General features: G+C 44.8%; 1 protein-coding gene across 1 annotated transcript; it reads left to right on the top strand.

Annotated features, from left to right (window-relative positions):
- Positions 1–2,244: 2,244 nt before the first annotated feature.
- Positions 2,245–16,912, top strand: LOC128056368 (glutathione S-transferase A1). The gene is made up of 7 exons (XM_052649131.1): positions 2,245–2,276; positions 8,944–9,056; positions 11,508–11,559; positions 12,329–12,461; positions 14,408–14,549; positions 15,757–15,888; positions 16,710–16,912. The coding sequence occupies exons 2-7, from the start codon at positions 8,970–8,972 to the stop codon at positions 16,830–16,832; spliced, it is 669 nt and encodes a 222-aa protein (XP_052505091.1). The 5' UTR covers positions 2,245–2,276; positions 8,944–8,969; the 3' UTR covers positions 16,833–16,912.
- Positions 16,913–25,691: the final 8,779 nt, after the last annotated feature.

The following is a 25,691-nucleotide window of genomic DNA, read 5'->3' on the forward strand; positions in this document are numbered from 1 at the left end:
CACAGCTCTGCTGTACGAGGCACTGTGGGGCCCTGCACAGGGGCCTCATTCCCATTTGACAGGTTCCCCCAGATCAGATCTCTATGACACAGGTGACGTGTGTGAATTTGATACGAATGAATATATATACGTCATTTCCCCTGGCCTCTGAAGGAGCCAGGGAGCCTGGAATGGGAGTGATTGTGGCTTCAGTCACATGTGGGGCCTGCTGTGAACACTCTCCAGGAAACCTGGCCTTCAGAGTATCGGATTCTCTTCTTGCTGGAGTGAGCTGCCCGCCTCACCCTCACCCTGGAACCCCCAGGTGAAGGGGTGGGGCCAGAGAGACAGACACATGGGGGTCTCCGACTGCCCTTCCCCCTGCTCTGGTCTGTTCTCCACTGATCAAAAATTATCAAAATATTTTTCTAAAAAGCAAACCTGAGAATCACCACCCTGTTTTACCTCCCTCAGTGACTCTCGCTGCCCACGGCGTGCCCTCCTCCCTTCCCTCCTCACCTCCTGAGTGCCAGTCCCATCACACAAGACGTGTGGGGGTGGCCTGCCCCCTGCCTGGGCACCTTTGTTCCCTCCCAGGCCAGCTCCACCCCAGTGGCCAAACTGAGCTCTGTGCTCCCTGGGGAGACCTGGACGCACCTCTTTGCTTCCCCCAGAGCCCAGTAAACCCCCTGAAGGCCACTGGCTTCCCTCAGCATCTGTGAGTTCCTGATGGAGGCCCAGCCCTGTGTAATCCCAGGGCTCCACCGTGAATCGTACCTCCACACACTCCTCCATGGCCCAGGGGTCTGGGCTGTGGGAATGCCTCACAGTGCCCACCCACTCTCATCTGCCTGACAGCTCTATTCATTCATCCAAGTCTTCAAGACCAAGATGTTCATATCACTCCAATGCTATGGACAGACCTTGCTCTGATCCTAATGCAAATCAACCAACTGCACATAAGTCTTTATGAGACATTGGGAAAATTAGAATGCTGAACATTTAATCAAATGAATGAACTTTAATTATAAAAGATATAAATTATAGTGGGATGGATGCTGTCATGAGTTGTGTAAGATTTGCTGCACAGTAATCCTGTGCTCTGGGGAAGTAAACAGGTCGGTGTGTTGGTTTTCTATGATTGCTGTATCAATTTACTACAGTTGGGGGGCTTAAAACATGATGAATTCTCCCACAATTTGAAGGCCTGAAACCAAAGTTAAGATACTGCATTGCCTCTGGACACTCTTGGGAGAAGTCTTCGCTGCCTCTTCCGGCTTCTGGTGGCTTTTTGCATCCTTCCTCTCCATGACCCATGGCCACATCACTTCCATCTCTGCCTCCATCTTCACATCACCCATATGTGTGTGTCTGTGTATTTTCTCTTCTGCTGTAAGCACGCTTGTTGTTGGGTTTGGGCCTATCTATATAATCCAGGATAGTCTCATCTCAGGTTCCTTAATTGCATATACAAAGACTCTTTCTCCAAACTCCGTCCCATCCAGAGGTTTCAGGTATTTAGACGTGGACATTTTTTTCTTTTGGAGACCACCATCGTGGCTCAGATTGTAGAGAATTCACCTGTAACTCTCTAAAGGAGATTCAGTTTCAATCCCTGGGTCAGGAAGATCCCCTGGAGGATGGAATGGCAATCCACTCCAGTATTTTTGTCTTGAAAACCCCAGGGACAGAAGAGCCTGGAAGGTACAGTCCATAGGGTAACAAAGAGTCGGACACGACTAAGCATGAACCCATGTCATACAATGTTTCGGACGTACTTACATGAAAAAATTACTTATTAAGTGTCTGAAGTTCATATCTAATTGGGTGTCCTATATTTATCTGCAACTCAGGGTGAAGAGTATGGCAGAGGTCCATGTGAGCCTTCATGACCACAGCCCCTTGGTGTCCCCACAGTAGATTTTATAATCTGCTTTAGTGCCCATCTCCAATTCATGAGAGCCAATTCAAGACAAGTAAGTTTTCTCCAAAGGCCATCCTTCATCGACTGGCAAGAGGATACAATCAACTTGAAATAGTGTGTTTAATCTTTAATTGTGGATCTTGAAAAGAAGTTATTAACAGGGTGTATCCTGATAAGAGGACAACTTGCCTTTTTCTTTTTTAATCTAGTGTAGAACCAGTGGCCCTGAATACCACGGGAGTGGCTTTTCCTTAACAGGACTCTGCCCCTTCCAGAGAGGAGGAGTCAGCCCGTCAACTGTAACAAGAGCTTATAAACACATGTGAACTTGGCACTGAGGTGCTGAGCCAAGTGGGAGACAGACTTTCGTAAGGTAAGTGCTGATTCTGCATGTCTGTATAATGTTGCCTTAGCACAAGAAAAACTGTTTCACGCTCATATGTGCCTTCTTGCTGTGGTTAGGGGACATTCAAGTTGTTTAGTCAAATGCTGTTGGATACAGAAACGTAAAAGTGAAGAATGTAGAAAACTAAGCATGAGAATTTAGATCTGAGAAAAATTAATGATATGAGGGGGAGAGAGGATGGCAGCATTTTAGACGATCAGAGAGTGTGACCAGTACGAGAGGGGAGAGCAGGTGTTTATGCTAAAGCTGCCTGCTCCGTAGACACAGTCGACACACAGCAGGTGTGAATTGCAATGTGGTAATACTATGTGGACTTGGAAACTCAAAATTAAGATTTAACTATAAGAGGAATGACTAAGTGACTGCCAGCAAAACTGGATTTTAACTCAGTCTTTGCTTTGACTAGCCAGCTGGCAAGTCCCCCTCTGTCTCTCGTGGAGCTCAAGCAACTCATGGGAAACCTAGAAATTGGCTGGAGCAGGGTTTATCAACCTTGGCCCTATTGACATTTCAAGCTGGGTAATTTTTTACTGTGGGGACCTGTCCTGTATATTCTCTTTTTGTTGTTGTTGTTTTAGTTAAAAATATTTGCTATAGAAATGTACATTTAATTAGGCTTAAGGAATGTACTTAACAACAGTGTTGACATATACATTGATATTTCTTAAAATTTGCAAAGTTGACGCCTCTTAGATACTTGCAGTGATAGTTTAAAAGTTTTAAGAGAAACTGCACTTCATCAATATGGATGACACAATGAAGATTAATAATCTCACTTTCCCTTTCACTCTGTACTTGTAGAAAGAGCACAGGCTGCGGGGGAGGTTCCTTCCTCATGTCGTGATGGCCTGGAAAGTAGACTAGAAGATAAACGTGGCTACAGCAGAATCACTGTATTTTACAAAATACCTTGTCCTGGAAGATTACATAGTTTAGTAGCCAGCTGCATCAATCATAGATGTCTCCAACTAAATATCCAATAAATGTGCCTGTTAAGACAAAAGGGCTGAAGGATGAATTGAGAAAGCAGCGATGACACATATACGCCATCACGTGTGAAATGGGCAACAGTGGGAAGCTGCTACACAGGGAGCCCAGCCTGGCGCTCTGTGACCACATAAGGGGGGTGGGATGGGAGCAGGGAGGGAGGCTCACGAGGGAGGGGATATATATATATATATAATTGTGACTGATTCCAGTTTTTGTACAGCAGAAACCAACATAATATTGTGAAGCAATTATCTTCCAATTAAAAAATTTTTTATATTAAATTTTAAAAGACCACAGGATTGATGGAAAAAGCTGGATAGAGTGCAGACTGAGGAGTAATGAACCATCAGATGCACATGGGAGGCAGCCCCACCACCCCCAACATCAGAGACACCTCTGGTCTCTCCCCAATTATGTGGCACCCTTCCACCTAGTTTTAATAACCAACAGGGTCCTCAGGCGTTGCCAAATGTCCTCTGGGCTGGGGAAGCAAAATCAGCCCCAGTTAAGAATCACTGGTTCATATGACTTTTCAGACTTCTAAACACAGGAAGTCTGGATGTGAAAACTAGTTAATACAGGAGCAGAGAATTAACTTCCAAAAGTAAAGAAATTCACGTGACTGGAAGGTACAAGTCATTTGAATCAGAATGCAGGAGTGAACCATACTCTGTTACCAGTATTACTATTGGGGGTAAATCAAAAGCCTGAGGCAGGAGAGGTTCAGTGAGATCCTGTGAAGGTCCTAGAGTTGCTCAGGGCATGGCAGTTCACAGGGGAAATATGGTGCCTAAGTCTGAAAAGAGAAGATACTGAAACTGGGATGAGAAGAAGTACTGTGCAAGATGCTACAGAGAGCAATGTTTCGATGGGGATGAGGTTTGACCCCATGAGAGTCACTGGCTTGGAGGCTGAGATACTATGACGCTGGGGCCAACCGGGGCAGGTGGGCAGCACCCTCTGCTTTCTCAGCCTGCAGCCTCTGCCCTTGTTCTGACTTGCTTGGCTGAGAGAATCACGGTCCTTGGCGTTGAACCGATTCAAGTGAAATCATTGCAGGGCTCTTTGTGTGCTGTCAGTTGTCTACAAACCTGTTTTTCCGACTAGATATCAACCCCTCCAGGACAGGGACCACATCAGATTCCTCTTGTGTTCCCCACCAGCCATCATTTCTTAGTGCAGCCAACTGCTCAATGAGTGTTAGTTGAGGAGGTTTGAAGGAAACTTGTTGAGAAGGAAATCCATGGACAGGTCAACCAGAAAGAAGATGCTGAAGAAAGATCAGTGAAGGGACAGGAGGGTGGAGAGAAGGGTACTGAGTGGGAGCCCCTGGACTCCTGCTGTAGAAAGGGGTGGGCTTCCCATTGCCATGGCTGGAACCCATCCAAAGGGCCTGGGTAGGGGGGCAGAAGATTCCAGAGAGTCCAGATCAGGGAGTGAGTGGGAGGGGAAAGGCCTGGGGGATCGGCAGGCAAGGTGCATGTTTCAGGGGCAGAACCAGGGATCTACTTCAGTCTTGGGATTTCAAAAGGCTGTGCCAGACCTCACTGAACCTTAGCCAAAATCTTCCTCTAATCCAGGTTAACTAGTCAGTGAGCATCACTGATCTTTTAAAGAGAACCAGTATATCAAGTAGTTGACAGAATCTGGATATATATAAAATCCTGTTCCTACTAGAGCTATAGGGGCTGAGTCGACTTAGCACAGCAGAGCATAGCATGAGAGCTGGAAGTCAAGAGGGAGATACCAGATAGACAGACACACAGACAGAAGCCTCACGTGCTCCCCGGTGTGCTCACTCACCTGTCTCCCAGGAACTGGGAGCAGGACGGAAGCTGGATTTGCTGCTCCCTGTTATGAGTTTTTTATGCTTTATCTAATTTAATTTCCTCAACAGCCCTCACTAGTAGACATGGCTGTATTTCAAAAGAGAACACTGAGGTACAGAGATTAAACAACTCCCCTGGGTTTATTTATCTTTTAAGGAAAGGAGTTGGGCTTTGTCTCTAAGCCTCCTTTCTCTCTGCTAAGAAACGCTGTCATTAGGAGCCCCCTCCCACCTACTCCCTGAGATACAGCTCCTTTAGTTCACACTGGAATTATCCCAAGACACATTCCTTTTCAGAGAATATAAGCCTACCTCCTTATGAAGGTCAAATATAGTTATACTAGTGCTCAGGATACTCACAGTAAGTCTTTAAGGTCTGGGGTAAAGTAAGTTATGTTTTTATCCATTTTTCCTTATATCAAGCCCCTAAGAATCAGCTAACAGAATTAATGTTGCCTTCTCTCCCATTGAACTGTTAATTGGCCAAAGGATTCTGAATGGGGAACAAACTAATATCGAGGGTCTCAGAGAGCAGCAGAGGGGAACATAAGCATTACCTGGTTGCGGGGGGAGCCGCAGACCAGAATTCAGAAGATGCCTTCAAAGGACCCCAGTGCTCACAGAGCTCTTTGAATTTGAATTTCCTCTTTCCGACAATAGGATACTAGAAGCCGTTTCCAGGGTTGTCCTGAGGGTGGACACACTTGCTAGACAGTGAGTGTGAATCGGGAACACACGTGTGTGACTGATGGCAAGTCACTGAATCTCTCTAGTTCTCGTTTTCTGGGAGCCAGGAAGTTTATATCACTTTTGCCCCAGGCTTCAAAAGGTGAAGAAAGCTACTTATAAGAAACATATGATGAAGTATTATGTAAGTTAAAACTTCATTTCCCTTAGTAATGTGATCCTTGGTCACTGGATAAGGGAACTTAGTGTGAGGAGGATCTGTGACCTCCACTTCACAGTGACACCTTTCTCAGAATTCTGCTGAATCACAGCTCCTCCGTTGTCCACGATAAGTACAATATACACAATCTCCAACTTCAAGATGGACAAGTTAAGTATGTTTCTAAGGGATCCTTTATTTTGCAAAGGTTAGACCATTGATCTCACATTAATAATGTGGATATGTAAATAAAAAAGTAAACCAAAACTAAATAAATTTTTTAAAATGTGGATTTTGAAAACATTTTGTTATCTAAAATTCAAGTTTTCATACTTTATCTGCTAAAGAGAAGTATATTTTTGTCCCAAACTCCTCAACAAAAAGTTGCAAGATTTTAATGTTTCCTAAACAGAGCTGGGATGTGGATAGAAAACGCAGCTGTTTCTTCCTATGTTCTGGCTTTGGGTTCCTACTTTTAGTAAGTCCTGTATGTTTCTATTCACTCCCATCAGAGAACAATTGGTTTGGTCACAATGTTTGAGTTTTCCTGTAACATCTTACAGAAAAACCCAAAAGAACTTTTTGGCCAACCCAACAATTTCTGTCCATTGTTGGAGACTTTGAGTTTCATTCTCTGGTTCCCTGCTATGTCCACTCCACACACAGGCTGCTGAAGTCTAGGGGCTTTCAAACTTCACTGACCTGAAAAGAGCCAAGTATCTCTTACCAATGCCATAACCAAATGCGTGTGCCTATGTGCTTTCTTCTACCTGAACATACAATGCACGCATAGCTGAAACGAAAAACTCATGAAACAATGCTTTATTTTAAAAACTGGAAAATTTCATAGTCCACTGAAAGATTGTCATGTCTATTTTGAAAAATGTTAATATGAAAAATGAAGCCAAGACTTGGGTTCATATAGAAATGGGTTTGAATCCCAAGTTTGCCACCTACTTTGTGCAAGTTACCCTAGAAATCTCGGTATCCCCAACTTCAAAATGAGAGCAATGGCAACTTCATAGCAGGTGACTCTTGTAGGGTTAAATGAAGACAAATTTGTGAAAATGCGCAGTGCATGACAGACATAGGACAAATGTCAGTTCCACCTAGACTGTACAGTTAATGCAGTAACATCCCTTTCTCTAGATACAAAATGTACGAATAGAGATAAAATATACAATTCCAAGAAAATGGAAGTATTTGGCATCCTGTATCTGTGGAAAGAATCGGGATCTTTTGAACAACGGTTAAGCAAACTGAGCTCTAATTTCAGCTTTTGAACAAGTGCAGCATTATAGCCAATGAGCTGAACATGGACTCTGTCTCTTCCTCCTCCTCCTCCTCCTGTCTGTGAGGTCCTCTGGCTCCAAGGCCCCCCCCTTTCCAGGCTCCCAGGGCCTACATATGTGTGGGTTCCTGCCCTGCCCTGGTTTTAATCCTGGGTGTGGATTTCCATGAATGTTATTTAAGCTCTGAGGTCCATTTCATTAACTGAAGAATGGAGATAATTATTTCATGGGATTCTTGTGAGGATTAAAGATATAATGTATTCAAAGTGGTCAGCATTCAGTTCAGTTCAGTTGCTCAGTTGTGTTTGACTCTTTGTGACCCCATGGACTGCAGCATGCCAGGATTCCTTGTCCATCACCAACTCCTGGACCCTACTCAAACTCATGTTCATCGTGTTGGTGATGCCATCCAGCCATCCCATCCTGGGTCATCCCCTTCTCCTCCCGCTTGCAATCTTTCCCAGTATCAGGGTCTTTCCCAATGAGTCGGTTCTTCACATCAGGTGGCCAAAGTATTGGAGCTTCAGCTTCAGCATCAGTCCTTCTAATGAATATTCAGGACTGATTTCCTTTAGGATGGACTGGTTGGACATCCTTGCTGTCCAAGTGACTCTCAAGAGTCTTCTCCAGCATCACAGTTCAAAAGTATCAATTCTTCAGTGCTCAGTTTTCTTTATGGTCCAACTCTCACATCCATATATGACCACTGGAAAAACCAGCCTTGACTAGATGGACTTTTGTTGGTAAAGTAATGTCTCTGCTTTTTAACACGCCGTTTAGGTTGGTCATAGCTTTTCTTCCAAGGAGCAAGTGTCTTTTAATTTCATGGCTGCAATCACCATCTGCAGTGATTTTGGAAACCCAAAAATAAAGTCTTTCACTTTCCATTGTTTCCCCACCTATTAGCCATGAAGTGATGGGACCGGATTCCATGATATTAGTTTTCTGAATATTGAGCTTTAAGCCAACTTTTTCACTGTCCTCTTTCACTTTCATCAAGAGGCTCTTTAGTTCTTTTTGGCTTTCAGCCATAAGGGTGATGTCATCTGCATAGGTGAGGTTACTGATATTTTCCCCGGCAATCTGATTCCAGCTTGTGCTTCATCCAGCCTGGGATTTCACATGATGTACTGTTTATATAAGTTAAATGAGCAGGGTGACAATATGCAGGCTTGACAATTTGGAACCAGTCTGTTTTTCCATGTCCAGTTCTAACTGTTGCTTCCTGACCTGCATACAGATTTCTCAGGAGACAGGTAGCATTGGGGCAAGAATATTAGGAATTTTGCAATAAATCCTAGTTCTCTAATCTTTTCCCTCCCTGACACCCACCCATGCATCCATATCACAGACTCACCTCTTAGCCTGCCAAAAAAATCAGATTTTACCCAGCGTAGACTGGACAATGGTTTGGTGGAATTTCCCACAGGTGGCTGTTGAGAGTGGGAATTTGGGCTAAGGAAGACGTTCCAGGGTCTCTTCCAATTGCCCTGAGGGAGGCCGACTTTTCAGCATAGTTGGTGCTGTTCAGCCATGTATCATAAAGGCGTTAGCTTCTATGCCCATGTATCATAAAGGCGTTAGCTTCTCTGCTTTTATTCTTTGTTCATTCATTGATGCATTTGTTGGTTCATTAAGGGCTACAGAAACCAAGAGACTGCACCATGGCAGGGAAGCCCATTCTTCACTATTTCAATGGACGCGGCAGAATGGAGTGCATTCGGTGGCTCCTGGCTGCAGCTGGAGTGGAGGTAGGTTTCATCTCCAGTTGGATCTAAATTGACCATGGGTGCCTAGTCAGTCACTCAGTCGTGTCCAACTCGTTTCGTTCCCATAGGCCAGAGCCTGCTCGGCTCCTCTGTCCCTGAGATTCTTCAGACAAGAATACTGGAGTGGGTTTCCATTTCCTACTCCAGGGAAACTGACCATATCAAACTACTTTTCTCACAGAGGAGATTTTCCTTATTAAATGATCTGCTAAGAATTTTGCTTTAAAAACATTTATTAGGTATTAGATTAAGAGATTTTTATTGATATTTCTTCTTCTCAAGGACAATAGAAAACAATAGAAAATAAATTCGTGTTTTTATTTGTTTTTGGTTGCGAGGCTTGCAGGATTTTAATTCTCTGACTAGAGATCAAAAGCAGGCCCACAACAGTGAAAGCCCATGTCTTAACCACTGAACTGTCAGAAAATTTCCTGAATTTTGATTTTTAAAACTGTAAAATCTTTATTACATTCATGCAACAATTAGAAATATGAATATTAAATATCAATTTATATTAATAATTTTTGTTAATATGTCAGGCTTTTTAATGTATTGTGGTCAGTTTTAAAACAAGTTTAGTGAACTAGTAATATACCATGAAGTATTTAAAGATGAAATATATAATATCTGGGATTTGTTTCAAATTATTGCCAGGGACAGGGCAGTAGGCGTATGGATGTCTTGGGATTGGGTTGAGCCGATAATTACTGAAGCTGGTGGAAGTTTACAAGGAGCATCATTGTATTTTTTATTTTGTGCATGCCACGAATTTCCATAATAAAAGACAAAAATATACGTATTAGAAGATAAATGTAATTAAAGTTAAAACATAAACCAGAAATATAGAGCAACGCAGACTGTAGCAAACTGCCTGTTGGATTTAATGCATTCCCTCAGCAATGAATTTGTTGGGCACCTTGAAGTGCCAGGTTTCGTGCCAGGTTCGAGAGATACATGAATCGTCAAGACCGACACAGTCCCTACCCTCAGGCCACTTGCACTCTAGTGAGGATGCTCACACGTATGTGGGTGATTAGAAGAGGAGTGGGAGCGCCTGGGAGGATACCGAAGACTTGAGTGTAAAAACTCCATAGTCTCAGTAGTAAATGGATAGGCGTCTGTGCAACTCTGCTGAGTGCTGCCCTCTAGAGGTGTGACTCAGAAAAGCACTTCTCAGCCCAGGTCAGAGGGAGCCAGCAACTCTGTCAAGGTTTCCTGGGGAGGGAGTCATGGGCAAAATTCAGAGATCTGGCCCCTCAGCGGAGACCAGTAAAGGAGGGCTTCAGGTGAGGTGGCGTCCTGCAAAGGGAACCTCTAGTATGCTCCCTTAGCTTCCTAAAAACATGTTTACCGAAGCCTCAGATTATACTCTCTCGATTGCTTCAGGAATGCATGGCACATTAGCTTGGTCCGTTTTCAAGTATGTAAATCAACAAGTACACAGAAAATTCCAACACTGCCATTCAAGGTGGTTTCGTTTCTATAAATCAACAACCAACATTTTTCCCCGCGGTTCAGCCTTGGGGTTCAAGGATGTGTTCAGAGTCCCTGGGCGGGATGAGTTCAGCACAGGACGGTGAAGAAGGGGGAGACGGATGAGAGCATCCAGGCTTCCTCTTGTCCAGCCCAGCCTGAAGGAGGAGGGTGTGGGGCTCGACTGACCAAAGATCGTTGGAATTCTGGGTTCTCTGGGCCCAGAGCCTGATCCTCACAACCCCATTCATCTCCATCAGTTTCACAAGAAACAGCTGACCAGCCAGCCCCTTCTCACAATGACTACCCATCCATCGCCTCTCAGGGTTGTCTTGAACTGGGTGCTTTATAAATTGTTGCCCACACACTCACTATCTGTATAGTCTCACCCTACGGGTTCATGTCAATCCATAATAAACTACTCCAATGAGTCAGTTAGAAATCCCCAATTCTCAAACTTTTCACAATCAAGACCCTTGTTTACAATAAAAAGTTGAATGGAGGGAGGTAATATACAGTAGAGGACCCCGGTGGCAGCCTCTAAGGGAGTCAATGGCCCCATGGATACCCCATGATAGGGGATACCCCAAAATCCTGTCCTGATCTCACAGGGAGAGAAAGGCTTTCCAGAGACATTAAAACTCCATAACTAGAACTTCCCAGTCCCTTCCCTCCAGTGATATTCCCCTCCCCCCATATCATTACCTAATCACTGACAGAGGTGGGGACAGGGTAGAGGTGAATTAACCTGCAAAATAGGCAGTTAGTTGCTGCAACCCACGCTTTTATCTTGGTGGCTCTAATCTAAATCTCCAAATGGCCTTGATCACTGTCCTCTGTGCACCTGCCGAACTTGGAAATCCTACAGTGTCCACAGTGGGAACCAGACACAGGCCATGCAAGTTCAGCAATGCTATGGAATAAAGTAACAAAAACTTATTGCTTCTTTCTGCTTTTCAGTTTGAAGAAAAATTTATAGAAAAACCAGAAGACTTGGATAAGTTAAAAAATGGTAAGCCCAGGAACTAAATTCCTCTGATGGGAGTATCCAGTAGAAGTCTTAAGTTGAGGTTTCAACAACACCAACGTGCTGTGTGTGTGTGGTGGGAGTGGAGTTAGTAGGGTGGGAGAAATATGGTTAAAGGTAAGAGGTAGGTCTCCCTGAAAATGTCTTGCAACTCACTTGGGACTAGGAAGGGCTGGAACTCAAGTGTTTGTTAAAGGAGCCAGCCCCAGTGCCTGTGAATGTTCTCTCTGTGCTTCTCTGCCTTTCCGTATCGTGAGTGACCACACAGTGCTCCCACCTAACGTGAGGAAAAGGTGAAGATCCGAGAAAAGAGGGGAGAAACGGGCCCAGAAGTTGCTGTGAGTCCAGGTTTGGCAAAGTAACATCCTAGCAATAATGTACACTCGGTGAGCAGAGAAAGGGCAAACTCTCTCAAAACATGTCTTATGTGTTCTGAGACTTTCTCTGGAACTTCCATTAAATGGCATCTGGTTGGCACACTTGTTGCAGCCTCTTCCAGCTTCTTTCTAAAACATACATGAAGACAAATCAGCCCAGATTTACAAGGGATCGCCCATATGTCTGAATGGGAAATAAAAGGATAAATGAAATAATAGGATAGAAAGTAAAAGGCAAACCAAACGCCATCCAGCTTAAGCCTACCAGGTCATTTTAGTGTTTCACTTTGTATCTTCAGTTATTTCAGCAAACGTTTGCTCATCTTAAAAGGGTGCAACATATTAAACATTTCACCCTTCTTTTTTTCTTTCAAAAGATGGGAGTTTGATGTTCCAGCAAGTGCCAATGGTTGAAATTGATGGGATGAAGCTGGTGCAGACCAGAGCCATTCTCAACTACATTGCCACGAAATACAACCTCTACGGGAAAGACATGAAGGAGAGAGCCCTGTACGGTAGTTTTTAGTTTTATCGTCACAACTAATAGTAACAACTTAGGTCCTTCCCAGACTGAGCAGGATCAAGGCAAGGCATCATGACCAACAGGATGGTATAAGCCTTGTGGGGCATCACTGAGTCCAGTACAGCAAAGACCTATGAGTATGAGGGAAGAGTAAATAAATTTGGAGTGAAATCAACTGCCTATGGAAGAGGATACCGTCCATGGATATAGCCCAGTGACATGGCTTCCAAACATGGCTGGTCTGTGAAGCAGAGGATGGTAGAACCAAGACTCCAGGGGTTCAGGCTTGTTTGAACTGCACACCCGCCAACAGCCAGAGACAAGGGACAAAGCATCTGAGTACCTAGAAGGTAAAGCTTAGAAAGGGAAGGATCTAAAGGAGTTGGTTCTTGAATTCCAAAAATTCTAAGAATGGTGACCAGGAACTCATTATCCCTTTACATGGACTGGCCACTAGACAAGGGTTAGCAGAGGTTGAGCTCAATATGGTAAGGTTACATCAAGCATTTCGACATAGTTTTAGTCAGCTAGATTTTTCAGTACAACTATGTCCTGGGGGTGAGGGGTATTCTCTCTGTTGTGATGGGACTACATGCTGCTGCTGCTGCTAAGTCGCTTCAGTCGTGTCCGACTCTGTGCGACCCCAGAGACGGCAGCCCACCAGGCTTCCCCGTCCCTGGGATTCTCCAGGCAAGAACACTGGAGTGGGTTGCCATTTCGTTCTCCAATGAATGAAACTGAAAAGTGAAAGTGAAGTCGCTCAGTTGTGTCCAACTCTTTGCGACCCCATGGACTGCAGACTATTAGGCTCCTCCATCCATGGGATTTTCCAGGCAAGAGTACTGGAGTGGGTTGCCATTGCCTTCTCCAGGGACTACATGATTGAAATTAAAATCTTATAAGGAACTTCCCAGGTGGCGCTAACATTAAAGAACTTGCTAGCAATGCAGGAGACATAAGAAACCTGGGTTTGATCCCTAGGTCAGGAAGATCCCCTGGAAGAGGGCATGGAACCCATGCTAGTATTCTTGCCTTGAGAATAATCCCATGGACAGAGGAGCCTGGTGGGCTATAGTCCACCGAGTCACAAAGAGTCAGTCATATCTGAAGCGACTTAGCACTCAAGGAACTACTGCAGTTACTCTAAAAGTTAAACATAGAGTTACCATATGACTCAGCAATTCCTTTCAAGAGGATTAAAAACACCCCCACACTAAAATTTATACTCAGAATTTCATTGCAGTGTTGTTCATAGTCAATAATTGGAATCAACAAAAATGTCCATTAACTGATGAATAAAAGAACAAAAGTTGGTACATCCATACAGTAGGATATTATTTGGACATGAAAAAGAATGAAAGGTACAATCTTGAGAAATTCAAACAAAACCAGAGTCTTGCAATAGTATGTGGAGAGAGTTATGGAACCAGGTTCTATGGGAAATGACTGGAGAAAGTGCTGGTGTTGGGATTCTAAATGGGCCTGGTGTTCTAAAAGGATGAGAGAGGAAGAGGGATGTGACTGGGACTGAGGTGCCAGGACTCTGTCTGGACATGACTGAGGTGGTACTAACACATCACACTAACCATGCTCAGACCATGGCACAGCAGAAATGGCACACCCAGGTGTGGTCCCGTGGTTACCTGTGCCGATTCCACCCGATTCTCTCATGCCTGTGACTATGGATGGGCCACTGATATGCTCTGTCCCTATATTTGGTCATGTGTATAACAAAAAGATTACACGTATGTTTACCTTGATGGCTTGTTCTAGAAGGCTAAAATTAATTTCAAAAAACAAAGCTAAATCACTGGTGTAGAAAAATGCACCCAATGGAGGAGAATTACTTTGCTACCTCTCAATGTCTCATTCTTACCCATTCCAAAAATCTAAGGCAGAGACATTTGACAATTTGGTTACTTTATCTTTTCAGGATTGATATGTATTCAGAGGGTGTGGCAGATTTGGGTGAAATGATCATGCATTTGCCACTGAGCCCACCTGCTGAAAAAGATGCCAAGCTGACCCTAATCCGAGAAAAGACAACAAACCGTTATCTCCCTGCATTTGAAAATGTAAGTGGACTCTTCAGCATTTCTGGCAGTGAGGTCAGAGGACGAAGAAAAATAGTGCCTGGCTTGGCCAGGGCATTAACCTTCACCTCTGTGAGCCTTTCTAAATACTAATGTAGTACTCTGAGTCTCAGGGCACTTGATAAAAATTGAATGTGTAGAAGAATTGTACTAGTTTTACCCAAGTTATAATTTTTCAGCCAAATTTCTATTTACTCAAACCCAGTCTGGAATTCTCTACTCAATGGAATTTCATGGTTATACTTAGAGCTTGGGCTTTAGAAGCTCTGAGAGCCACACTGGAGCCTGGAGTAGATGGATCCTCAGAACATGGTGCAGGGGCCTTGATTCAAAAAGAGCATGATGTCAGCAATACATCAGAAAATATTCTGGTGTCCTGTGTAGGGAGACATGAGACCAGCGGCCCGTCAGGAGAATGTGGTAGTGTTTTGGGGATGATTGACATGTATCTAGATAGATATGGAGGCAGTGGGTTGGAGAGAAAGAGACAGAGGAACAATTGTTCAGGAAAAAGTAATCTAGATATTTTGGGACATGACTCTCAGACTTTTGAAGAAAGTGAAATAAAATCAGTGAAGTAGTGTTCCGTCATTATGCCTAGTATGTATTTTAGTTTTTTCTGTTTGAACGTTTCATGATCAAAACTACCTGAAATCAGGCTCAACTTCAAGCATGAACCACCCACCCCCTCAGAAAAAAAGATTGTAAGACCAGAAAATGAGAGCAAAAGAGATGAGAAGGAATACAGAGTCTGCATTAGTTTGCTCAGGGTGGTAGAAGGCTGTCATGAAGATGGAGACACTGCCCAAGGATGAGGGAGAGAAGGACAGAGAGAGATGGATGAAGGGTCATGTTGCGGAGTTCAGGGCTGCACACTTGAGGGTGTGCAGTCCACAAAAACACGGTGCAGATGGTGCTAAGGCCTTGGCCCCGTGGAAGAAGAAGTAAGGCAGCCACAGCGAGGAGGGAACAGGAAAAGGAAATGGTGGTCTGCCTTCCACTGGGGATGAGGAGGGAACAGCAAGAACCCGCCTGGCCCATCTCTGAGTTGGAGGGAGCAGAAAGTCTGAGGTTCCTACCCACCCAGCGAGGGGCAGAGGGGGACGTGGGGCTGGGTGAGGGGCAGGGGAGGGGCAGGGGTCCAGCCTGCCAGGACCTGCGTCCCTGATCTGTCCCCTCCATTCCCCAGGTGCTGAAGAGCCACGGACAAGACTATCTGATGGGCAACAAGCTGAGCAGGGCTGACATCCACCTGGTTGAACTTCTCTACTATGTGGAAGAGCTGGACCCTAGCCTTTTGGCCAACTTCCCTCTGCTGAAGGTGAGCTCTCCCACGGCCCTGGGGGCCAGCCACACCCCCACTCGGCATCTGCTCTCTGGACCCTGGGACTGGGGTGCTAGGGTCCCCATCCCTTTCCAGACTCGCTGCCCCCCCGTTTCCTCGGTTCACTCCAAGGCCCTGGTCTGGAGTGTGGAAAGAATCTGTCAAGCCAAGGACATCTGAGGTGCACTCTGCCCCACAGAAAACGCCGTCCCTTTTACCAGGAGACAGACCCAGGGCTGGATCTCTCTTGGCCCCTCTTCCACTTCAGCCTCTGTCCTCATTTCCTCTTCGCTCCCCTCTGTCCCACGTGTGTCCCTCTTTTCCTGAGTCTGTCTGAGTGGGTTTCCTACCATCTCACTTCTTCCCCTCAGTTCCTGATCCTTCTCTCACACGTTGATTTCTCTGTCCCCGTTTCTCTCTCTGAGGGCAGATTGCCTCCGACTGACCTCACACACGACCTTTCATGTTTTCTGTCTTCGGTTCCAGCCCCGTGTCCTAGCTCTTCTTGTCTTGACATCTGGAGCCTTAATCTGTGCTGATATCTGACACACTCCTCTTTGTTACACTGCACTTGAGGGTGAACCCTTCAGGATTGGTGTGTAGGAAGATCGGGAAGCCGAATGGAGTGTTACACTAAGACCTCTCTGGGGAGAACACTTCTGGGCTGTCCCCTTCCTGTCTCATGGGCCTCCTCCTGGTGCTGATGGATGGTCCTCGGCTGGCCCTTGTCTAGGAGGGTCTCAGAGTCCCTTCTGGCCTGCTCCAGTGACACGGCTGCTCTTTAGCTGCATTCTGAGCTGTGCTCTCATGCATTGCAGGCCCTAAAAGCCAGAGTCAGCAATCTCCCGGCCGTGAAGAAGTTTCTGCAGCCCGGCAGCCAGAGGAAGCCTCCCACCGACGAGAAAAAAATAGAAGAAGCCAGGAAGGCTTTCAAGTTTTAATAAAGCTGGCGGCTGGCGGGGCTGTCTGGGACAAATTTGAAATTTTCTAACAATGAAACAATAAAGCTCCTGTGAGCAGATTTACTTCCAATGTGTTCTTTTTCACTATGATCTCCTTCTCGCCTTCAAGGTTTGGAATTAAAAGACAAATAAGAACAAGAAACAGATTATATATTCCCTTAATATTTTGCAAGGATCATCCTATAACATCTGTCACATAGCCTATCAAAGAGAAAAGTGTAACAGTTTATATCTGACAGTCAGGTTTTCTCAGGAAAGAGCTACCTTTCTGGGGTCATGGCAGAAAGACATTTTGTTTAATTCTTTGAGAGATAATTTCCATCTGATAATAAAAATGTCTTTGCTGATGCATTTTTGAACAACTCTTTTGTCTATTGTGGGCCCTCCAGTGTTCTGGGAGGTGGGGAAATAATGAGAACCCAGTAGACCCAAACTCTGTGCTCAGGGGACCCTGCTGTGGCCGATGGTCATCACAGCTCTGCTGCAAGAGGCTCTGTGGGGCTCTGCACAAGGGCCTCACCCGCATTTGACAAGGTCCCCAAGATCAGACCTCTATGACACAGGTGACGTGTGTGAATTTCATGTGAATGAATATATATGACATCATTTCCCCTGGCCTCTCATGGAGCCAGGGAGCCTGGATTGGCTCTGGTCACATGTGGGGCCTGCAGTGAACACTCCCCAGGAAACCTGACCTTCAGAGTCTCGGGTTCTCTTCTTCCTGGAGTGAGCTGCCTGCCTCACCCTCACCCCGGAACCCCCAGGTGAAGGGGCGGGGCCAGAGCTGATAGACACATGGGGTCCCTGACTGCCCTTCCCTCCCTGTGGTCTGTTCTCTACTGACATCAAAATATTTTTCTAAAATGTAAGACTGAGAATCACCACCCTGTTTTACCTCCCTCAGTGACTCTCGCTGCCCACGGCGTGTCCTCCTCCCTTCCCTCCTCAACCTCCGAGTGCCAGTCCCATCACACAAGACGTGTGGGGGCCGCCTCCTTCTTGCCTGGGCACCTTTGTTCCCTCCCAGGCCAGCTCCACCCCGGTGGCCAAACTGAGCTCTGTGCTCCCTAGGGAGACCTGGACGCACCTCTTTGCTTCCCCCAGAGCCCAGTAAACCCCCTGAAGGCCACTGGCTTCCCTCAGCATCTGTGAGTTCCTGATGGGGGCCCAGCCCTGTGTAATCCCAGGGCTCCACCGTGAATCGTTGTACCTCCACACACTCCTCCATGGCCCAGGGGTCTGGGCTGTGGGAATGCCTCACAGTGCCCACCCACTCTCATCTGCCTGACAGCTCTATTCATTCATCCAAGTCTTCAAGACCAAGATGTTCATATCACTCCAATGCTATGGACAGACCTTGCTCTGATCCTAATGCAAATCAACCAACTGCACATAAGTCTTTATGAGACATTGGGAAAATTAGAATGCTGAACATTTAATCAAATGAATGAACTTTAATTATAAAAGATATAAATTATGAAATTTTAGTGTGATCGAATAGTGTGATTATGTTTAAAAAAAGAGTCCTTACCTCTTAGAGGTAAATTTAATAATCGTGGGATGGATGCCGTCATACGCTGTGTAGGATTTGCTGCACAGTAATCCTGTGCTCTGGGGAAATAAACAGGTCTGTGTGTTGGTTTTCTACAGCTGTATCAACTTACTACAACTAGGGGGCTTAAAACAACATGATGAATTCTCTCACACTTTTGGAGGCCTGAAGCCAAAGTTAAGGTACTGCGTTGCCTCTGGACACTCTTGGGAGAAGTCTTCCCTGCCTCTTCTGGATAGGGAGCCTGGCGTGCTGCGATTCATGGGGTCGCAAAGACTCGGACATGACTGAGCAACTGAACTGAACTGAACTTTCCATGACCCATGGCCACATCACTTCCATCTCTGCCTCCATCTTCACATCACCCATATGTGTGTGTCTGTGTATTTTCTCTTCTGCTGTAAGCACGCTTGTTGTTGGGTTTGGGCCTATCTATATAATCCAGGATAGTCTCACCTCAGGTTCCTTAATTGCATTTACAAAGACTCTTTCTCCAAACTCTGTCCCATCCAGAGGTTCCAGGTATTTAGACGTGGACATTTTTTTTCTTTTGGAGACCACTATCGTGGCTCAGATTGTAGAGAATTCACCTGTAACTCTCTAAAGGAGATCCAGTTTCAATCCCTGGGTCAGGAAGATCCCCTGGAGGATGGAATGGCAATCCACTCCAGTATTTTTGCCTTGAAAACCCCAGGGACAGAAGAGCCTGGAAGGTACAGTCCATAGGGTAGCAAAGAGTCGGACACGACTAAGCATGAACCCATGTCATACAATGTTTCGGACGTACTTACATGAAAAAATTACTTATTAAGTGTCTGAAGTTCATATCTAACTGGGTATCCTATATTTATCTGCAACTCAGGGTGAAGAGTATGGCAGAGGTCCATGTGAGCCTTCATGACCACAGCCCCTTGGTGTCCCCACAGTAGATTTTATAATCTGCTTTAGTGCCCATCTCCAATTCATGAGAGCCAATTCAAGACAAGTAAGTTTTCTCCGAAGGCCATCCTTCATCGACTGGCAAGAGGATACAATCAACTTGAAATATTGTGTTTAATCTTTAATTGTGGATCTTGAAAAGAAGTTATTAACAAGCTGTATCCTGATAAGAGAACAATTTGCCTTTTTCTTTTTTAATCTAGTGTAGAACCAGGGGCCCTGAATACCACGGGAGTAGCTTTTCCTTAACAGGACTCTGCCCCTTCCAGAGAGGAGGAGTCAGCCCGTCAAATGTAACAAGAGCTTATAAACACCCATGAACTTAGCACTGAGGTGCTGAGCCAAGTGGGAGACAGACTTTCGTAAGGTAAATATTGATATTGCATGTTTGTATAATGTTGCCTTAGCACAAGAAAAACTGTTTCACGCTCATATGTGCCTTCTTGCTGTGGTTGGGGGACATTCAAGTTGTTTAGTCAATTGCTGTTGGATACAGAAACGTAAAAGTGAAGAATGTAGAAAACTAAGCATGAGAATTTAGATCTGAGAAAAATTAATGATATGAGGGGGAAAGAGGATGGCAGAATTTTAGACGATCAGAGAGTGTGACCAGTACGAGAGGGGAGAGCAGGCGTTTATGCTAAAGCTGCCTGCTCCGTAGACACAGTCGACACACAGCAGGTGTGAATTGCAATGTGGTAATACTATGTGGACTTGGAAACTCAAAATTAAGATTTAACTATAAGAGGAATGACTAAGTGACTGCCAGCAAAACTGGATTTTAACTCAGTCTTTGCTTTGACTAGCCAGCTGGCAAGTCCCCCTCTGTCTCTTGTGGGGCTCAAGCAACTCATGGGAAACCTAGAAATTGGCTGGAGCAGGGTTTATCAACCTTAGCCCTACTGACATTTCATGCTGGGTAATTCTTTGTTGCGGGGACCTGTCCTGTATAATGTCTTTTTTTTTTTTAAGTTAAAAATATTTTCTATTAAAAAAATTAAAATAAATTAAAAAAATTTGCTATAGAAATGTACATTGAATTAGGCTTAAGGAATGTACTTGACAACAGTGTTAACATATATATTGATATTTCTTCAAATTTCCAAACTTGATGCCCTCAGATACTTGCAGTGATAGGCTGTTTAAAAGTTTTAAGAGAAACTGTCACTTCATCAATATGGATGACACAATGAAGATTAATAATCTCACTTTCCCTTTGACTCTGTACTTGTAGAAAGAACACAGGCTGTGGGAGAGGTTCCTTCCTCATGTCGTGACCGCCCGGAAAGTAGACTAGAAGATAAACGAGGCTACAGCAGAATTAAATCCGGTGGACAGAGGAGCCTATTAGGCTACAGTCCGTGGGGTCGCAAAGAGTCGGACACGACTGAGCAACTTCACTTCACTTCACAAAATACCTTATCCTGGAAGCTTACATAGTTTAGGAGGCAGCTGCATCAATCATAGATGTTTCCAACTAAATATCCAATAAATGTGCCTGTTAAAATAACAGGGCTGTAGCATGAAATGAGAAAGCAGTGACGACATATATATGCTATCACGTGTAAAATGGGAAGAGTGGGAAGCTGCTACACAGGGAGCCCAGCCTGGCACTCTGTGACCACCTAAGGGGGTGGGATGGGGGTGGGGAGGGAGGCTCAAGAGGGAGAGGATATATATATATCAGTTCAGTTCAGTTCAGTCGCTCAGTCATGTCCGACTCTTTGCCACCCCATAAATCGCAGCACGCCAGGCCTCCCTGTCCATCGCCAACTCGCGGAGTTCACTCAGACTCGCGTCCATCGAGTCAGTGATGCCATCCAGCCATCTCATCCTCTGTCGTCCCCTTCTCCTCCTGCCCCCAATCCCTCCCAGCATCAGAGTCTTTTCCAATGAGTCAACTCTTCACATGAGGTGGCCAAAGTACTGGAGTTTCAGTTTTAGCATCATTCCTTCCAAAGAAATCCCAGGGATGATCTCCTTCAGAATGGACTGGTTGGATCTCCTTGCAGTCCAAGGGACTCTCAAGAGTCTTCTCCAACACCACTGTTCAAAAGCATCAATTCTTCGGCGCTCAGCCTTCTTCACAGTTCAACTCTCACATCCATACATGACCACAGGAAAAACCATAGCCTTGACTAGACAGACCTTAGTTGGCAAAGTAATGTCTCTGCTTTTGAATATGCTATCCAGGTTGCTCATAACTTTTCTTCCAAGGAGTAAGCATCTTTTAATTTCATGGCTGCAATCACCATCTGCAGTGATTTTGGAGCCCAAAAAAATAAAGCCTGACACTGTTTCCACTGTTTCCCCATCTATTTCCCATGGAGTGATGTGACCGGATGCCATGATCTTCGTTTTCTGAATGTTGAGCTTTAAGCCAACTTTTTCACTCTCCTCTTTCACTTTCATCAAGAGGCTTTTTAGTTCTTCTTCACTTTCTGCCATAAGGGTGGTGTCATCTGCATATCTGAGGTTATTGATATTTCTCCCGGCAATCTTGATTCCAGCTTGTGTTTCTTCCAGTCCAGCGTTTCTCATGATGTACTCTGCATAGAAGTTAAATAAGCAGGGTGACTATATATATATATATATACATGTATATATATATATATAAAATTGTGACTGATTACAGTTATTGTACAGCAGAAATCAACACAATATTGTGAAGCAATTATCTTCCAATTAAAAAATTTTTATATTAAATTTAAAAAGACCACAGGATTGATGGAAAAAGCTGGATAGAGTGCAGACTGAGGAGTAATGAACCATCAGACGCACATGGGAGGCAGCCCCACCACCCCCAACATCAGAGACACCTCTGGTCTCTCCCCAATTATGTGGCACCCTTCCACCTAGTTTTAACAACCAACAATGTCCTCAGACATTGCCAAATGTCCTCTGGGCTGGGGGAGCAAAATCAGCCCCAGTTAAGAATCACTGGTTCATATGACTTTCAGACTCTTAAACACAGGAAGTCTGGATGTGAAAGCTAGATATTATGGGAGCAGAGAATTAGCTTCCAAGAGTAAAGAAATTCACCTGACTGGAAGGTACAAGTCATTCGAATCAGAATGCAGAGCAAACAATGCTCTGTTACCAGTATTACTATTGGGGGTAAATCAAAAGGCTGAGGCAGGAGAGGTTCAGTGAGATCCTGTGAAGGTCCTAGAGTTGCTCAGGGCATGGCAGTTCACAGGGGAAATAAGGTACCTAAGTCTGAAAAGAGAAGATACTGAGACTGGGTAGAGAAGAAGTGTTGTAGCCACGCATTCAGGAAAAGGACTCACTCAGAAGGACAGTGCAGATAGTGGAGTGCCGTTTATTACACCGGCGGGCCCAAAGCAGTCTCCTCTTGGCCAAGGACCCCGGCCAGTATTTGTGAAAACCTTATATACCCTAAGCGTATGTGTCTAAACCCACCTCCCCAATTTCCCTGAAACTAATCTGAACAAAGGAAAAAGAAAAATACAATCATAGTCAACCCGAGATTCATATGCCTTAAACCTAGGTAGTTAACAGTGGACAATTATCAATAGGCTTGTGGTCATTCCCCAATAAACATAATAGAATGTATGATGCTATTTGGTTACACAGATATAGGTGATGGAGAGCCCTGGGGCTCTTCCTTCTGGGGGCCTGTTTTTCCAGTTGGTATGTCGTTTGCATAGATACTGGGCATATAGCTCAAAGTCCACAGTCTGGCCCAAGATGGAGTCTTGCTTTCAAGATAGAGCCTGTTCTGTTTCCTCCTTCAGAAGTACTGTGCAAGATGCTACAGAGAGCAATGTTTCGATGGGGATGAGGTTTGACCCCATGAGAGTCACTGGCTTGGAGGCTGAGATGCTATGGCGCTGGGGCCAACCGGGGCAGGTGGGCAGCACCCTCTGCTTTCTCAGCCTGCAGCCTCTGCCCTTGTTCTCACTTGCTTCGCTGAGAGAATCATGGTCCTTGGCGTCGAACCGATTCAAGTGAAGTCATTGCAGGGCTCTTTGTGTGCTGTCAGTTGTCTACAAGCCTGTTTTTCCGACTAGATTGCAACCCCTCCAGGGCAGGGACCACATCAGATTCCTCTTGTGTTCCCCACCAGCCATCATTTCTTAGTGCAGCCAACTGCCCAACGAGTGTTAGTTGAGGAGGTTTGAAGGAAACTTGTTGAGAAGGAAATCCGTGGACAGGTCAACCAGAAAGAAGATGCTGAAGAAAGATCAGTGAAGGGACAGGAGGGTGGAGAGAAGGGTACTGAGTGGGAGCCCCTGGACTCCTGCTATAGAAAGGGGTGGGCTTCCCATTGCCATGGCTGGAACCCATCCAAAGGGCCTGGGTAGGGGGGCAGAAGATTCCAGAGAGTCCAGATCAGGGAGTGAGTGGGAGGGGAAAGGCCTGGGGGAACGGAAAGCAGGGTGCATGGTTCAGGGACAGAACCAGGGGTCTACTTCAGTCTTGGGGTTTCAAAAGGCTGTGCCAGACCTCACTGAACCTTAGCCAAAATCTTCCTCTAATCCAGGTTAACTAGTCAGTGAGCATCACTGATCTTTCACACAAGACAAATAAAAAGAGAACCAGTATATCAAGTAGTTGACAGAATCTGGATATATATAAAATCCTGTTCCTACTAGAGCTATAGGGGCTGAATTGACTTAGCACAGCAGAGCATAGCACGAGAGCTGGAAGTCAAGAGGGAGATACCAGATAGACAGACACACAGACAGAAGCCTCACGTGCTCCCCGGTGTGCTCACTCACCCGTCTCCCAGGAACTGGGAGCAGGACGGAAGCTGGATTTGCTGCTCCCTGTTATGAGTTTTTTATGCCTTATCTAATTTAATTTCCTCAACAGCCCTCACTAGTAGACATGGCTGTATGTCAAAAGAGAACACTGAGGTACAGAGATTAAACAACTCCCCTGGGTTTATTTATCTTTTAAGGAAAGGAGTTGGGCTTTGTCTCTAAGCCTCCTTTCTCTCTGCTAAGAAACACTGTTACTAGGAGCCCCCTCCCACCTACTCCCTGAGATACAGCTCCTTTAGTTCACACTGGAATTATCCCAAGACACATTCCTTTTCAGAGAATATAAGCCTACCTCCTTATGAAGGTCAAATATAGTTATACTAGTGCTCAGGATACTCACAGTAAGTTTTTAAGGTCTGGGGTAAAGTAAGGTACGTTTTTATCCGTTTTTAACTCATATCAAGCCCCTAAGAATCAGCTAACAGAATTAATGTTTCCTTCTCTCCTATTTAACTGTTAATTGACTAACGGATTCTGAATAGGGAACAAACTAATATTGAGGATCTCAGAGACCAGCAGAGAGGGGGCGTAAGCATTACATGGTTGGGGGGGAGCCCCAGACCAAAAGTCAGAAGATGTCTTCAAAGGACCCCAGTGCTCACAAAACGAGTGAGCTAGGAGAGCAGCTTCAGCTCTTTGAACTCGAATTTCCTCCTCCTGACAATAAGATACTAGAAGCCGTTTCCGGGGTTGTCCTGAGGGTAGACACACTTGCTAGATATTGAGTGTGAATTGGGAACACACGTGTGTGACGAATGGCAAGTTACTGAACCTCTCTAGTTCTCGTTTTCTGGGGGCCAGAAAGTTTATATCACTTTTGCCCCAGCCTTCAAAAGGTGAAGAAAGTTACTTATAAGAAAGATGAGATAAAATATTATGCAAGTTAAAACTTCATTTCCCTTTGTAACATGATCCTTGGTCACCGGATAAGGGAGCTTAGTGTGAGGGGACCTGTGACCTCCACTTCACAGGGACACCCTTCTCAGAATTCTGCTGAATCACAGCTCCTTCATTCCCCATGATAAGAAAAGTATGATATACACAGTGTCCAACTTGAAGACTGCTGAGTTAAGTATGTTTCCAAGGGATCTTTTACTTTCTAAAAGTTAGAGCACTGATTCTTACATTAAAAATATGAATATTGAAATAAAAAATAAATAAACCAAAACTAAATAAAATTTTTAAAATGTGCATATTGAAAACATTTTGTTATCTAAAATTCAAGTTATTCATACTCTATCAGCTAAAGAGAAGTATATTTTTGTCCTGAACAGTCAACAAAATGTTGCAAAAAGATCTTAATGCTTTCAAACAGAGCTGGGATTTGGATAGAAAGTGCAGCTGTTTCCTCCTATATTCTGGCTTTGGGGTTTCTGCTTTTACTAAGTCCTGTATGTTTCCATTCACTTCCATGAGAGAACAATTGGGTTGGTCATAATGTTTGCTTGAGTTTTCCTATAACAGCTTACAGGAAAACCTGAAGGAACTTTTTGGCCAACCCAATAATTTCTGTCCATTGTTGGAAACTTTGAGTTTCATTCTCTGGTTCCCTGCCAT

Source organism: Budorcas taxicolor, chromosome 11 (genome assembly GCF_023091745.1).
Source record: "Budorcas taxicolor isolate Tak-1 chromosome 11, Takin1.1, whole genome shotgun sequence".
Taxonomy (NCBI): domain Eukaryota; kingdom Metazoa; phylum Chordata; class Mammalia; order Artiodactyla; family Bovidae; genus Budorcas; species Budorcas taxicolor.

What these genes read in the sequence shown, in the direction of transcription:
- LOC128056368 (XM_052649131.1), top strand. Translation starts at nt 8,970, where the DNA reads ATGGCAGGGAAGCCCATTCTTCACTATTTCAATGGACGCGGCAGAATG. An exon ending in CTTGGATAAGTTAAAAAATG is followed by an intron (nt 11,560 to 12,328) that starts GTAAGCCCAGGA and finishes TTCTTTCAAAAG; the next exon opens with ATGGGAGTTTGATGTTCCAG. An exon ending in ATCTCCCTGCATTTGAAAAT is followed by an intron (nt 14,550 to 15,756) that starts GTAAGTGGACTC and finishes TCCATTCCCCAG; the next exon opens with GTGCTGAAGAGCCACGGACA.